At 49.8% G+C, this 14,717-nt stretch overlaps 1 protein-coding gene and 1 long non-coding RNA gene across 3 annotated transcripts in view; both read left to right on the top strand.

Annotated features, from left to right (window-relative positions):
- Positions 1–5,849, top strand: part of ALPK3 (alpha kinase 3) — a 49,207-nt gene extending 43,358 nt beyond the window's left edge. For both annotated transcript variants that reach the window (XM_047795076.1, XM_047795075.1), the window contains 4 exons: positions 221–309; positions 1,112–1,335; positions 3,587–3,635; positions 4,225–5,849. In XM_047795076.1, coding sequence (XP_047651032.1) covers positions 221–309; positions 1,112–1,335; positions 3,587–3,635; positions 4,225–4,570 — 708 coding nt within the window. In that variant the 3' untranslated portion in view covers positions 4,571–5,849. The remainder of the gene's footprint in view (positions 1–220; positions 310–1,111; positions 1,336–3,586; positions 3,636–4,224) is intronic.
- A 5,071-nt stretch (positions 5,850–10,920) lies between these two features.
- On the top strand, positions 10,921–13,896 carry LOC125135629 (uncharacterized). Its single transcript, XR_007137019.1, has 2 exons — positions 10,921–11,142; positions 13,614–13,896. It is a non-coding gene; the product is annotated as an uncharacterized LOC125135629 (long non-coding RNA).
- Positions 13,897–14,717: the final 821 nt, after the last annotated feature.

Raw genomic sequence — 14,717 nt, 5'->3', positions numbered from 1 at the left:
TGCTTTGGAGACCACTTTGAAAACGAGTCCAAGACTCTTGTTTTACAAATGAGAAGCATGAGGTACAAAGTAGGGAGGAGAGTAGGAGTGAACCCCACCTCACCCAGGGCTATAATACCTCCCTGCAGCCTCTAGCAGATGGCCTCCCACTTAGAGGGAGGCACCCTAGAGAATAGAGGCACTTCCTTGCTGATCAGAGTTGCTTCTGTTTAATCCACAGGGGTGCAAGATCCAGAACATGAGTCGAGAGTACTGCAAGATTTTTGCAGCTGAAGCCCGGGCCACGCCTGGCTTTGGGGCGGTACCTGAGTAAGTGCATTGTGCTGACCTGTTGTCTTGAGCTTCTTCCAAGAACCATGATTTCACAGCCTCTGGCGGGGCATCCCGAGTAATGGCCATGAGCAAATGGGCTCCAACTAACCCATGCTCACCTCAGTTGTTCCACAAACTCTAGAAACTGAGACCTCAAGATTCACTACCTGCTTTCGAAAAGCTTGTGCTCTGGTCTTCAATCTCCTCCCACCCACCCCAATTCCCCACTCCTTGGCCCAGTTTTTGCTGATTGCAGGATTTGGGCCCAGCAGGTTCTGGGCCTCTCTGAAGGTGATGGGGTAGGCCAAAGCTTCTAGGCAGACTGATCAGGACTCTAATGTGATAGGCAGGCAGGGCCAGTGTGGTGGGTTTTTGCAGGATTCAGCTATAAATAGTAATTGTTTCCATTCTGAGACTTGGAACTTTAGCTCTTGAGTATTAGGGTCTAGCTGGCACTGAGCACAGTCTAGTTGAATCCTCTCTAGAGGAATTCCTTTCTGTTTGACACACATCCCTCACCCAAGCACAGAGGCCATAGCAGGGTTCAATTCTAATCCCACTGACCTCAGAGAATAGACAGGACGCGGAAGCCAACCACCTCCATTTCCTTTCCTGAACTCAGTGTGGAACCTCCCCCCATCCCACCCCCCACCCCTTCCTTGCTGTTCTTCAGGCCCAGAGCTGAGAGCTCCATTCTTAGAAGGATCTTCCTTTTGGATGCAGGAGTATAGCATTGAGTGGAGGGAGGAGCTCTCTGGGTCCATCCTTCCTGCTCACTGCAGGGTGACACTATGTTTAGGATCATCCCACTGTATCTGATCTACCGGCCTGCAAACAATATCCCATATGCTACCCTGGAGGAGGACCTGGGCAAGCCCCTGGAGTCTTACTGTTCCCGGGAATGGGGCTGTGCTGCGGCTCCAGCAGCACCTACCAGCTCTGAGGCTGTGCAGAAATGCCAGACCTTCCAGCACTGGCTGTATCTGTGGACAAATGGTGGCTTCCTTGTCACCGATTTGGCAGGTATGAGTGTGTGAAGTGCACGTGTGCATGTGCAGGAGCGCGTGTGGATGGGTGGGGTCGCCGTGCTTGCTAGCCTGTGCACACTTTCCTGTGTGTTCTCCTTTGCTTTCACAGTGATCTTGTAAAGTGAATTGGACAGAACCACTTTGTATGCAGCCCTAAGACAAATCAGGGTCTCGTGGAGCCCAGTCTATAACTCCAACTGTATTTAAGGACATGCACTTCAGGCTCCACTTAAAATTAAAACAGAATTTCTTTCAAAGAACATCGCACAGGGTCTAAATCAAACCCCATAACCACCTTTTCAAAATCCCCCTTCCCTTCCTCCCTGCAGCTCTGCTCTGAACTTTTCCACTCTCCATACTTCCCAAACTCTTCCATCATGGCCTTACTTTTCCTCCTTCCCCACTCCCCCCTCTGGCTTTGGTAGCTTTTTATTAAGTAAACAAACTTAGTCTCTGTGTCTTCTTTTTAGTTTATTTCTGTTACTCCTGTTACTCAGATTCTTCCCAGCAAAGGAAGTCCAATAAGCATGTGTTCTCTCTAGGAATAATAATATCTTCCCTGCCTATCACTCAGACTTGTCATGAAGATTAAATGAGACTTGTATTTGGTTTTTGTTTTTGTTGTTTTTCTTTTTAGGGCCACACCTGCAGCATATGGAAGTTCCCAGGCTAGGGGTCGAATCAGAGCTAAGCTGCTGGCCTACACCACAGCCACAGCATTGCAGGATCCAAGCTGCATTTGCAACCTACACCACAGATCACAGCAACACGAGATCCCTGGCCCACTGAGTGAGGCCAAGGATCAAACTCACATCCTCATGGATGCTAGTTGGATTTGTTTCTGCTGCACCACAAAGGGAACTCCTAAATGAGACTATACTCGTGAAAGCCTTCTGCAAACCAAAATTCTGTACAAGTGAAAGCAGTCATCATTATTATAATGCAAAATGGAATGTGATACATGCTGATGGAGAAATGACAAGAAATTAATATTTACTGTGAAACTACTGTGTTCCAGACACTGCACATACTGTGATCTTCTCAATCCCCCTGTAAGATGGGCAGCATTAGCCCTACTTTTACAGTCGAGGATTAGAGATAGTGACTGGCTAAGCACACATAGCACCAAAGTGACAGCGCTAAAAGCTATATCCAAGTCTGCCTGCTTCTTCAGCCCAGATTTGTGCCTCTCTATCATCCACTGGTACTTAGGCCTCTCGGTGAGAGGTAGGTTACTGGAGGAAGGCAGCCAGACAGTGTGCAAATGGGAAAAGAGGGTCACAGCACTGATGCATGAGAGCTAAGATGCTGGGGTGGACTGGCTGGGGTGCGAACTGTTTCCTTTGTCACCACTGGTCTGGCTGTTCTTCAAGGCTGTCTTAACCTACGGGGCCCTATGGGCTTCTTAGAGTGCTTGCTTGCTGCCTTCATGAGTATGTGGAAGCCAGTCTTACCCAGTGTTACATTTCTGCAGGCCCAGCTCTGATGTCCCTTCACATTTCCCCCTTCTCTCTCTTGCCCAGTTGGGCTAATCTGTCAAGAGGAAGGATAAAATTTTAACTCAGAGCCAGAGGCCGGCCCAGTTTGTGACCTGATCTCATCTAGTAGAGGCAGGATTGCATAGCTGGAAGACTTTTGGGCCTAGGAGTAAGAAAGATTGGGCTTTGATTCACAGTGGCCATTGCATAGAGTTGGCGCTCAATTATTCAATGAGTGAATAAATGTGACTTTGCTGCAATCACTTAACTTTTTTTTTTTTTTTTTTTGCTTTTTAGGGCCGCTCCTGAGGCACATGGAGGTTCCCAGGCTAGAGGTCAAATCGGAGCTGTAGCTGCTGGCCTACACCACAGCCACAGCAACGCCAGATCTGAGCCATGTCTGTGACCTACACCACAGCTCACGGCAATGCCAGATGCTTAACCCACTGAGTGAGGCCAGGGATGGAACCTGCAACCTCATGGTTCCTAGTTGGATTTGTTTCCGCTGCGCCACAACAGGAACTCCTATAGTCACTAAACTTTGAGGCTATCTCCTCACCTGCAAAAATGAGAATATTATGACCACAAATAATACAGAGATACCCACAATGCCAATGAGACAGACCGGGGTGATACCCAGTGAGAGGTACGTGGAGATGTGCCCTGGAATCTGGCACGTTCTCATCGCAGTCAACATCTGTCTTGGAGACTTGGGGGCCCTGGAACCAGTCCAGGCTGCCAACCACTCCCAACTCTCTCTCTTTTCAGGGGTTGACTGGAAAATGACTGATGTGCAGATTGCTACCAAACTGCGAGGGTAAGTGCTTCTTGGGGACAGGATGCCCTCTGAGGGTCTGCTCAGGGTGTAAAATGTCCAGATTCTTCTGGTTCTCCATCCCTGAGGTGCTGGACCTGTGACCAATGGTCCCAGTTGGCCCTAAGGCCATAGAGTAATGTCTCAGGGGCCAGTGATCCCCACCCACTGTGCCCCTGACCCCTGGTCTGGACGCCCACACACAGGACCACTTGCAGTCCTGGGCTCTGCATACCTGCTCCTCTTCCTTCTTACTTGTGAAAGCTCGTCATGGTGTAGAAGAGCAGGGGCCCTGTGAGTAGAGTGGTGACCTGGTGTCTGCTCTAATTTATTTTAATGAGGCAGATCATCCTCGAACCAAGTAATGTCCCACATGATGAATGCCAGGGGCCAGGGTGTAATGAGACCTCAGTCTGGAATTGAGATTTTGATGTTACCACCTGAATGGCATGAGGTGGACTCTCCAGCACCCGAGGGTAAGGCAGGATGTACCTTGGGCGTGACACCCAGGTCATGGCCATCCCAAGGTCTGCCCCCCAAGGACTCTCACTCCGGGTGGGACCCCCACTCAGCTCTTACTGTTTGGCTGCAGATACCAAGGCCTCAAGGAGAGCTGTTTCCCTGCCCTGCTGGACCAGTTTGCCTCCTCCCACCAGTGCAACACCTTCTGTGAGATGCTGGGGCTAAAACCCCTCAAGGGCCCTGAGGCTGCCCACTCCCAAGCCAAGGCCAAAGGCTCCAAGAGCCCATCTGCCGGCAGGAAGGGCCCCCAACTGAGTCCTCAGCCCCAGAAGAAAGGCCCCCCCAGTCCCCAGGGTGCCCGGAAGAGTGCCCCGAGCTCCAAGGCCACCCCTCAGGCCTCAGAGGCAGTCACCACCCAGTTACTGGGACAGCCTCCCATCCAAGAGGGGGGCCCCAAGGCCCAGGGCATGCGGTAGCCCCACCAGGAGGCTGGGGGCCTCCACCCAGCAGCAGACCAACAAGGAAGCAGCTCGAACCAACAGAGACTTTCCTAATACGGAACTAAACGGAGGTTCACTGAGGAGGCACCACTCGGGGCCTCTCTGAGCAGCCTCTCCTCAGTCGGCTCCTCATCAGATGGCTTGGTGCCTGGCACCCAGCCCGGTGGCCTCTCTTGGTGCCGTCACCGCCCAGGGCCCCCAGGCCCCACCTCCAAGTGCCTGGTGGCCTAGGCCCTCCTTGAAGTTTACACTGGCCACTGCTGGAGGCTCCCTGAGTCCTCTGCATGAGTTCTGCCACCACCCCCTCACCCAGCCCCTGCCGTGAGTGTTACACTCCGGGGCCATGCAGGCCAGCCTTCACCCTCTTCCCTTCACTGGGCCCTGACCTCTCCTCGGGGCTCTGGACTTCCTCTGCTTGTCTGGCCTGGTGACTCTCAGGGTGTCTTTTCCTTTCAGCTGTTTTGCCTCATTCATACCAGCTAATCCTGCAACTAACCTGTCCCTGAGCCCAGCTGGGGCTCAGGACCTCTCCAGAGGCTGTAGTATCCTGTGCAGTGGGCTTTGTGATGCGTGTTCATGCTCTTCCTCCCCCATCATTCAGGCACTCACCTGCTTCCCGGGCCCCCTTGCACTAGGTCTCCATCCTTGGCTTTGAGCCCAACTGCAGCCTGTTGCCTGCCTTTCACTGACTTCTGCTTGTTCTCCTGCCCCAGGGCTTCCCTAGACCAACCCTACCCTATCACCATACCTGGTGAGAAGCAGACAATCTGGCCTCTCATTCCACCCCAGTACACCCCTCCCCTGCTTCTCCCGGGCCCTCGGTGCATGAGGTGAGAGCTGGCCTAAGGGTCCTTCAGCGTCTGTGGCCAGAGGGAAGGCATTGACTTTGAGGGACCTTGTGGTTCATACTGAAAGGAGGTGGAGTCAGGGTGAATTTCACATTTCCTCTTGACCAGGGTTGGAGGGCTGGGGCTCTTCTCCAGAGGGAGTGCCCATGAGAATTCTAAGAAAATGCAGTCCATCCACATGTGGGATGGAGGAGTGTCTCTGTGCCTGGGAATTTGGACCCCTGCCCCCAACCAGTAGGTCTTGATCCTGGGGCTCCAGCTCTGGGCCTCATATGTAGGCTCCCAAGGATTTGCTATGCTCAGTCCAGCACCTGGGTCCTTCCTGAGAGCCCTTCCTTTAGGTCTGGGATGGGGTGGGTTTGGAGCCAGCCCCCCTCCTTTGGATTGCAATAAAGGCAGCAACTGTGTGTCCTGCTTGCCCATATCTGGTGTGGTTGTAGGGTATGTGGTCAGGGTCCCCTCTCCCCAGGCAGGTTCTCTGGGGGCGTTCTGCAGTCCTTGTTCCCAGGGAAAAATGAATCCATGTTTTGACTCCTGGGTTGACATTCAGTCTCAGCCTTCCATGGTTACAGCTAGACAGTCTGTGCTTCTTGCACCTCTGGGACGCTGGCTTGTGCCCCTTAACACAAGGGCGCTTAGGCCTTTGAAGTTGCTCCTTCATTTGGAAGAGGAACACAGAGGAAGGAACCCAGGAAGGAAGAGCAGAGCTGGGGCTCTGGGGAAATGCCCAGTATCTCCGGCTGCCTCCACTGCAGCAAGACCAGCCCAGGGGACGACCAGCGCCTGCCTCTCAGCTACTCCCTGACTGCTTCCTGCTTCCCGAGCTTCGGAGGTGTCTCATTCCCAACCTTCTCCACTGCCCAGGCCTTTCCTTGCCTGATGTTTACCCCTCCGTTCTGACACTTCTGACTTCTCTACCTCCTCTTGTGCTCAGGTGCCTCTCCCCACTTTTTCCTCTTGCCCAATGTGCCCGAAGCTCTCCCAGCCTGCATATCCAAATTGCCTGGGTGAACTGAGAGCTGGAATATTGTTGATTTATTTATCCATTCATCCTTCATTCAGCAGACCTACTCAGAAGACTTTCTTTATGCCAGACTCTGAGCTGATTGCTGTTGGGAGGCAAGATGTATGAAGTGGTCTCACAAGAGACTCTTTCCATTGGTTTCTTGGGTTTTGAGCAACAGAAATGGACTTGGACCAGCTTAAGCAAGGAAGAAGTGTTCATGGAAAGGGTATGGGGGAAGTCACAGAGCCAAAGGAATAGCTGCACAGGTAGCCTTGAGAAGGGCAGGAGCCAGGCTAGCTCCAAGACTCGCCTCCCAGGAGCTATCACCATCGGCTCCAGTGGGTCTCCTTCCACTCAATATTCAAATTCCTGTCCTGGAGCACAGGGCATCCTGGAGCCAGAGACAGGCAGTTCCCCAAAGGACGGGGATTCTAACCAGAATGGCGGAGAGTGGGAGGGCAGAAAGGGCAACCACAAAAGATACCCTGACACACACACCCTTCATCCCATCTGATGTATTTCAACCCTCCCACATGTAACCAAAAGCAAACCGCTCTCTGCTTGGGGAGACCATTCAAGGTCATATCCAATGACAAAGTCCAGGGGTGATGACCAGGGCTACCATTCTCCAGAGTCCAGTGTCACTAGTGATACTCTTCCTGCTTTTATCACAATCTCATCTTGAAATTCTGCAACCTGTGGAAATTACATAGCTCAGCAAGAAGGGAAGTATGAGTAAAGGCAACAGTCCATTTCTGTAACTGGTCACGAGAACTAGGGTTTATGATGAGAGATTGTTTGCCTGTTGGAGTGACCCAAATCTTCCATTCCAAAGTCCAGCTCCTTAATGGTCCTGCCTGTGTGGTGGGCATTGGCCGCTGGACATGGCAGTACCAGGGAGCACTTAGGACCTCCCCATGTCTGTCAGTACTCCTGCCCCCTTCTAAGTAGCAGCAGTCATATTTTCCCTTGACAGGGTTAATCATCCTAGCTACTCCCATAATCTCTTGTTATGTGTTGCTCAGAGGTATGAGAAACCTGAAATGACCAGGTGCCTAGGCTTCTAACTCATTTGAATCATTACTATGAACTTTTGAGGATGTGTTTTCTTGGAGACTAAAACCTGTATATCAGTCTGATCCTTAACCTCAGATATGAGAAAAGCATTGAGATGTAGTGATAATGTGCCCTGCTCCACCCTGCTTCCTAGCCTGTAGGAGAAATAGGACCAGGAATTGGTTGCCAGTTCAGAGCTTAGGCTACATCTTGCGGGCCTGACCCTGCAAAGTATTGTTTCTCAGCTGGTGCCATAGCTGAGTTTCCAGCAAACCATTGCCATACTGTCAAGCTAACTTCTTCGAGACTGTGAGGATCCTGACAAGATGGGAGAATGCCACGGGCATCAACCCATTACTCTGCTGTAGAGTGGTGGTCAGGTTGAATGCAATATGTGGGGACACCACAGTGAAGTCTACAGCATCTGATGATTCCATGGATTTTTGATGGGAGAGGCATGATGGGTAAGGAAAGCAAATCCAAATCCAAAAGAAGGGCCCATAATGGACAAGACAAGTTCCCCACCTATTAAAGCCATGGCATAGGTATAGATAGAAGCAAGCTCAGTTGGAGGGCAGGAATGGGCATCATGGGAGAGTGAGCGAGCAACCCCACACATGGCTTGCCAGCGCCTCCAAAGCCTGTCCTGGAGCACCCTCCTAATGATGGTTTGCTTCTGGCCACACCCGACTGTGGCTGGTGGATCCAATAACCCCTATTCACAAGGGCCCGCATGGCCACCTGGTATACTGTAGCCTAGCAGTTAGACTCTCCCAGTGGCAGGCCAGAGGACCATGTCTCCAAAGGATTGTAGTTACTTGGCCAGACACTTGGTTCCAAACCCTGGGTTCTCCTGCCTTATTTTAAAGATCAGGACTTGCTGCAAGCTCCGTCCAGCACTCCGCTCTGCCACAGGCTCCATGTGGCTTCCCAATATGCCATACACACCGCAAACACCACTGGATCTGCCAGGTCTGGTGGCCTGGTGACAGAACCATTTGTGCTAAAGGGCTTCCCTGTGACAGAGCCTTCGCCTGCTCTGGGCCCAAGGCCAGCAGTGCTCTGAGTAGCCGGTAAATGAGTTGGAGCAAGACGCCCCAAAGTGACATTTTTGTCTGAAATTGGGCCTTTGTGGTAAGGAATTAAAAATGTAAGAATGTGTTCAGCATTAGTGGAGACACTATTCTGACCTCAACAGACGCCGTGATCCCCAAGAACTTTATCAAGGGAGCAGCCATTTGCGTTTTTGTGTGGTTTGTCTTCCACCTCCGACTCTATAGGTCTTACCAAGGCCTCTAGGGAAACTGCTGCTCCCCAGCCCTGTCAGCACGATGCCATCAGGGTGATGGAACATTGTGCTGGTGAGGTCAAGGTCCCCGTGAGCCAGGTTGCGGCACAGAGCTGGACAGCTAAGATAACAGTGGAATGCTGCTGCCCTGCCAGGTGAAGACACATTGCTTCTGATGTTCAAAATCGAGGAAAAAAATGAATTCACTAGATCAAAGTGTTCATCCCAAATGCCAGAAGCTGCATGAATTTGCTTTAGCAAGAAGACCATTTCTGGAACAGCACCTACAGTGGGAGTCATCACACTTTTTACAGTTCACAATAATCCAGAGACCTCCTGATGTTTTGCACTGGCCAAGCTGAGCTGTGGTAGGAATCACTATGATTTCACTCTCAGATTTGATAGTAACACTAATTTCTACAATTCCCCCGTGAAAACGGGATCACATTTGATTTACCATTTTGGCAGGGAGAGGGATTCTAATAGCTTGTGCTTATCCTAGCTACCAGCCTAAGACTCTTACCTCACTAATCAGATCCATTGTGGGGGTTATGCCTGTTTCAAAATATATTCCTTTCAACAGTGTACTCAAAATAACCCCGTTTGGATTTGAGACTCCACTGGGTCTACAGTGGCCCAAAACTTGGTCTCTTAAAACATCTCCATGGACTGCCAGACCACACGCTTTCCTATTGTCCCCAGAAATTAGACTTAGCTTGGAGCCAGAGTCCTACAGAACCCCTCTCCCCAAGCCTGAGTGTTTTCCCTTCCCCTCCATCCCCAGATAAGTGAACACTTCAGGAGGGCTGAAAGGAAGGTTCACATATGCATCTAAGTGCTAAAACAGTTTTTCTTCAAAGATATTTGATTTTCTCTCCATTGAAAGTCTGGTATGTAAGTGGGAGATTTTCACTCTCCCTTGGCAGCTGGAGACAGACTTCTTTGCCCAACCGAAAGTCTTAGTAATGGCAATAACTAGGGATATCCTAGGTACTGTCTGATCTTTTTCATTTGTGAGGCCCAGTGACTAGACCCAGTGGGGCACAGGTAGGGGGCTGGTTTATACGCCCACATCTGTTCTGCTGACCCCTCTACTGTGTTCCTTCTGTCTGTCTTTGCTGCTGAGATCAGGGGGTTCATGTTCATAGCAGCTCCTCCAGCCAGCATTCCAGGCCTAGCGAGGAAAGCCAGCAGAGCCTCACCTGCTTCTCATGGCAGAGAGTGGGACCATCTTTTGGATCCTATCAGAGGACAGTGAGAGGGTAGATGGGCTGGGTGCCTGCCAGGGACCCAATAAAGCATTATTGTTTCCTGAAATCTCTGAGTTCCTGCCTCTCTTGGATTTTTGGTCTTTTGTTGTCATTTAGCATGGGTCAGCATTTAGTCCAGATTTGTACTGTCCACACCCATCTCCCACCCCCACCCAGATGATAAGAACCATCTGGCTGTTTGAACTTCTACAGAATCTCTGGTAAGTGAACCTATCAATAAATAAAACCTGAATTTAAATTATGTTCTGCCATCTTGGTCAAATAGCCTTAAAAAACATTCATAAATTTCCCGTATATTTTTTTGGCAATGTATATTATCTAGCTCATACAGTTTCTTCCGGGAGTAATGCTTCTTTTTTCTCATCTGATTATACTTCTCTTCCCCTGGGTTGCACAGAGCATGGATTCTGACCTCGGGCAGATCAACAGTGTCCTGTGGGGCAGGGTCTGGGTCTCAGCTTTGCAACTTGATGCTGTCAGTACCCCTGAGCTGATCACACTCGGGAAGGCTGTCTCATTCATTAAACTTACAAGGACATGGAATTGTCACACTAAAAACCCACCTTGCTAATTTTTTTTTTCGTCTTTTTTTTGTTGTTGTTATTGTTGTTGCTGTTGTTGTCGCCATTTCTCGGGCCGCTCCCGAGGCATATGGAGGTTCCCAGGCTAGGGGTCCAATCGGAGCTGTAGCCACCGGCCTACGCCAGAGCCACAGCAACGCGGGATCCGAGCCGCGTCTGCAACCTACACCACAGCTCACGGCAACGCCGGATCGTTAACCCACTGAGCAAGGGCAGGGACCGAACCCGCAACCTCATGGTTCCTAGTCGGATTCGTTAACCACTGCACCACGACGGGAACTCCTCACCTTGCTAATTTTTTATGGGAAATGTAACTACCTGAAAGACCGGACACTTGTCTTTATCTGACAAGTGAATTCTTCCCTTCTTTTGAAAGGAAAACTTCAAGGGAAGCCAGAATATCAGAAGGTTGTTGCTGAGCTTAGAACAAATCAGACAAACCTCGAGTTCAAATCCAGCTCTACTAGCCATGTGAACTTGGGATGTTGCTTAGCCTCTGTGAGTTAAGATGCCTCATCTTTTTTGAAAAATCCTTTTACTGATACTTGCAGATTGCCTATCACATGTGATCATTGAATGATGTGGGTACATAGTAGTGAGCAAAACAGACAGATTCCTCCCTTGTGGAGTTTTAAGCAGAAGAATGGGAGGGAGTACCAGCAGAGAGGGGGACCCAAATTAGATTGAGGGCTTTTTGTTTGTTTTTTGTTTTGCTTTTTAGGGCCAAACCTGCGGCATATGGAAGTTCCCAGGGTAAGGGTCTAATTGGAGCTACAGCTGCTGGCCTACACCACAGCCACAGCAATGCCTGATCTGAGCCATATCCATGACCTACACCACAGCTCACGATGACGTCGGATCCTTAATCCATAGAGTGAGGCCAGCGATTGAACCTGAAAGCTCATGGTCGCTAGTCAGATCCATTTCCGCTGCGCCACAATGGAACCCCAGATTGAGGGTCTTTTTTTAGGAGTCAGTCTTAGTGTGTGATATTTGAGCTGAGATCTTGAAGGATGTTGATAGTGCCAGGAAGAGCATGCCAGGCAGGCGAGATGACTAGTGCAAGGATTCTGAGTCAGGTCATCTTAGAGGGACAGAATGAAAACTTGCATGTTTAGAGGACCTCAGTATTGCAATATGAGGGTCACAGAGGGACAAGGCCAGCCCCTGCAAGGGCATTTCTATTGAACCCTAAGGTCAGAGGTTCATCCATTAGGATCAGCTACAATTGGCAATAATAAGAGAAACACTCAAATGATAATGGTCTTAAGCAAGACAAAGTTATCCCTTCCTCAGGAAGAAGACTGTAGGCAGTAAGAGATCTGGACGTGGTCCATCTAGGGCTGGCACGGCAGCAGGAGTACAATAGAGGTAGAAGAACTAAAATAGCAAGACAATTGTCAGACATCAGAGACCTAAACTGTCATTGTATAAAGTCAATAGATAACATCTAAAGCTGAATGTAAAAAAATAGCACCTATGTTTATATTTTTATCTAGCAATCTTCTATCTATCCATTCATCCATTTATCATTCATTCATATTTTTTTTAAAAGGCATACCCACAGCATTATGGAATTTCCCAGGCTGAGTTGAATCAGAGCTGCAGCTGCCAGCCTACATTACAACCACAGCAACTTGGGATCTGAGCCACATGGGCAACCTACACCACAGCTCATGACAACACCAGATCCTTAACCCACTGGGCAAGGCCAGGGATCAAACCTGTGTCCTCATGGATCCTAGTTGGGTTCTTAACCCCCTGAGCCACAGGGGACCTCCTCATCTATCTTATTTATACAGGTTACTACCAGAAGTGAAAAATTAAGATTAGCTTATTTGTAGTTGTCTGGAGTAGGGGTTGAAGTTGGGGCTGGTCTCTAGTTTTCACAGCTCTGGTCTCCTTGAGACAACCCAGTGATGAACTTCCTTTAAGCTTTCTTTGCCAGTCACTTATTTTGATCTTACCTGAAACAGAAAGGCCTCTATGGGGACTCCCGCAACTTCTTCTGTTTCAGGAACTGCCTACTGAAAGTTGAATCTATTCCAAGTTCCCGTTGTGGCTCAGTGGGTTAAGAATCTGTCTAGTATCCATGAGGATGCGGGTTCAATTCCTGGCCTCCTTCAGTGGGTTAAAGGATCCAGGGCTGCTGTAAACAGCAGTGTAGTTTGCAGATGTGGTTCAGATCCCGTGTTGCTGTGTTGCTGTGGCTGTGGTGAAGGCCGCTGCAGCTCCAAGTTGACTCCTAGCTTGGGAGCGTCCATGTGCTGCAGGTGTGGCAAAAAGGAAGGAAGGAAGAAGGAAGGAAGGAAGAAAGAAAGAAAATGAAAGAAAGAAAGGAAGGAAATTGGATCTATTCCATTCAACCAAACATATTTGAGCCCCACTGTTAAACTGCCATGGCAAACATGAGACTGATGGCCAAGCAGGAGCGATCAGTCTTCAGGAGGCTGTGGGTATGTGATTGAAGTCAGCTCTGGGTAGGCGTGTTAAGGAAATTCAGCTGAGTAAATATGAAGCTCTAACTGACTTTAACAAGTCGTGAATTGGGCAGCATCCCATCAAGCAAGTAGAAATGAACTCTGAGGAGCTGCACAAAGTGGAAGGTTTTTAAAGGCAGAAAGTGGGTGGGACAAGGAAGTCATAAATTATTTCAGGCAAGGTCGCCTTCCCTTGGGGCGAGGGAGTGGAATGGGTCATACAGATTACCTCAATTGTGCTGATCAGGTGATTGCAGATTGCAGATTGACTGGTTAAAGGTCATATTCCTGGGAGTGACTTAAACTGTAACTGAGTCTTGGTTTGCTGTCCTAGGGGCAAGTGACTCCTTTTGAATCTGTTGTTCTTTTTTTTTAAAAAAAGAGGCATCCCCTACTGACACCCCGAGGTCTTGGAACCCCTGAGGCAACTGTCCTCTGACCTCAGAACTGATGTGGTTCAGAGATGGCTCTTTTCTATTATTTCCAAAGGTTTGCAAGAAGCAGCAGCCACCATCTACTCGGCCTCAGGGGATACACCACCTAAGTAAGAGGATGAAGGACCCTCACCCTGGCTATTGCAACACACACCTGAGGTAGAGTAACAACAGGACATGATTATACGGACTCCTGGGCCGGAATAAGTTCTAGTCAGCTGCCCTTATCACTGGCTTTTTGATGCTTTGAATCTAGGCCCAGGATGGGACATGTCCCTGTGGTTTTAACCAGCTGACACTTTGACCTTCCTGAAGAAATTAAACACTCTTGTTTCACACTAAACCTCTTTGGTTCCACCAACCCCTCATGAGTAGCCTCACAGCAGCAAGGTTGTGCACAAACCCGGGGTCCTCTCAGATCTCCTGAGTCCCTAGGGGGAAGCAGCTCTGCTTTGGCATGGCCGGTGCCTGGGCCAGTCCAGTAGCCTGGCATGAGGGATGCCAGCAGAACTAAGCTGGAGTGGATGCCACTGGTGCCCTGCCCAGTTCCCCTTTCCCTGGGGACCCATCTCCTTCCCAGGTGCTGTGAGTCAGCTAACAAGCTGCCCCTGGTCTGAAGAATTGCCAGGAGTCAAATGGAAGCCACCACACCTGGGAGGTGGTGCCCGCTTTCAAACCCTTCCCCAGTTCTTGGCCTGGCCTTACCTCAAGGTGGGACTAGCTTAGGGGACAGTTTGGTCCCAGTTTCCCTGTGGATCAGAACCAGACTCTAACCAAGACCATCAGTCTCACTTCTTACCCTGCCATGTTATGCATCCCTTACTCCCCTCTGCTATGAGCACACACTCCCCCAACAAGCAAATCACTTGAACAAGAATCCCCATCTCAAGCTAAGGATTCTGCCCAAGATGGATCAGGCTTCCTGCTGTGTAGACTGTCACTGGCAGAGAAATTTCATTTGAGCTCTTTTCTTTTTTCCCCCTCTCTTCCTCCCTCCTTCTTTCTTTCTTTCTCCATCCTACACCACAGCCACAGCAACACCAGATCTGAGCCACATCTGCAACCTACACCGCTGCTCTTGTCAATGTGATATCCCTAAACTGCTGAGCGAGGCCATGGATCGAACCTACATCCTCATGCATACTAGTTGGGTTCTTAA

Source organism: Phacochoerus africanus, chromosome 9, assembly GCF_016906955.1.
Source record: "Phacochoerus africanus isolate WHEZ1 chromosome 9, ROS_Pafr_v1, whole genome shotgun sequence".
Lineage (NCBI taxonomy): Eukaryota > Metazoa > Chordata > Mammalia > Artiodactyla > Suidae > Phacochoerus > Phacochoerus africanus.
This window is presented reverse-complemented; position numbering and strand designations above follow the sequence as displayed.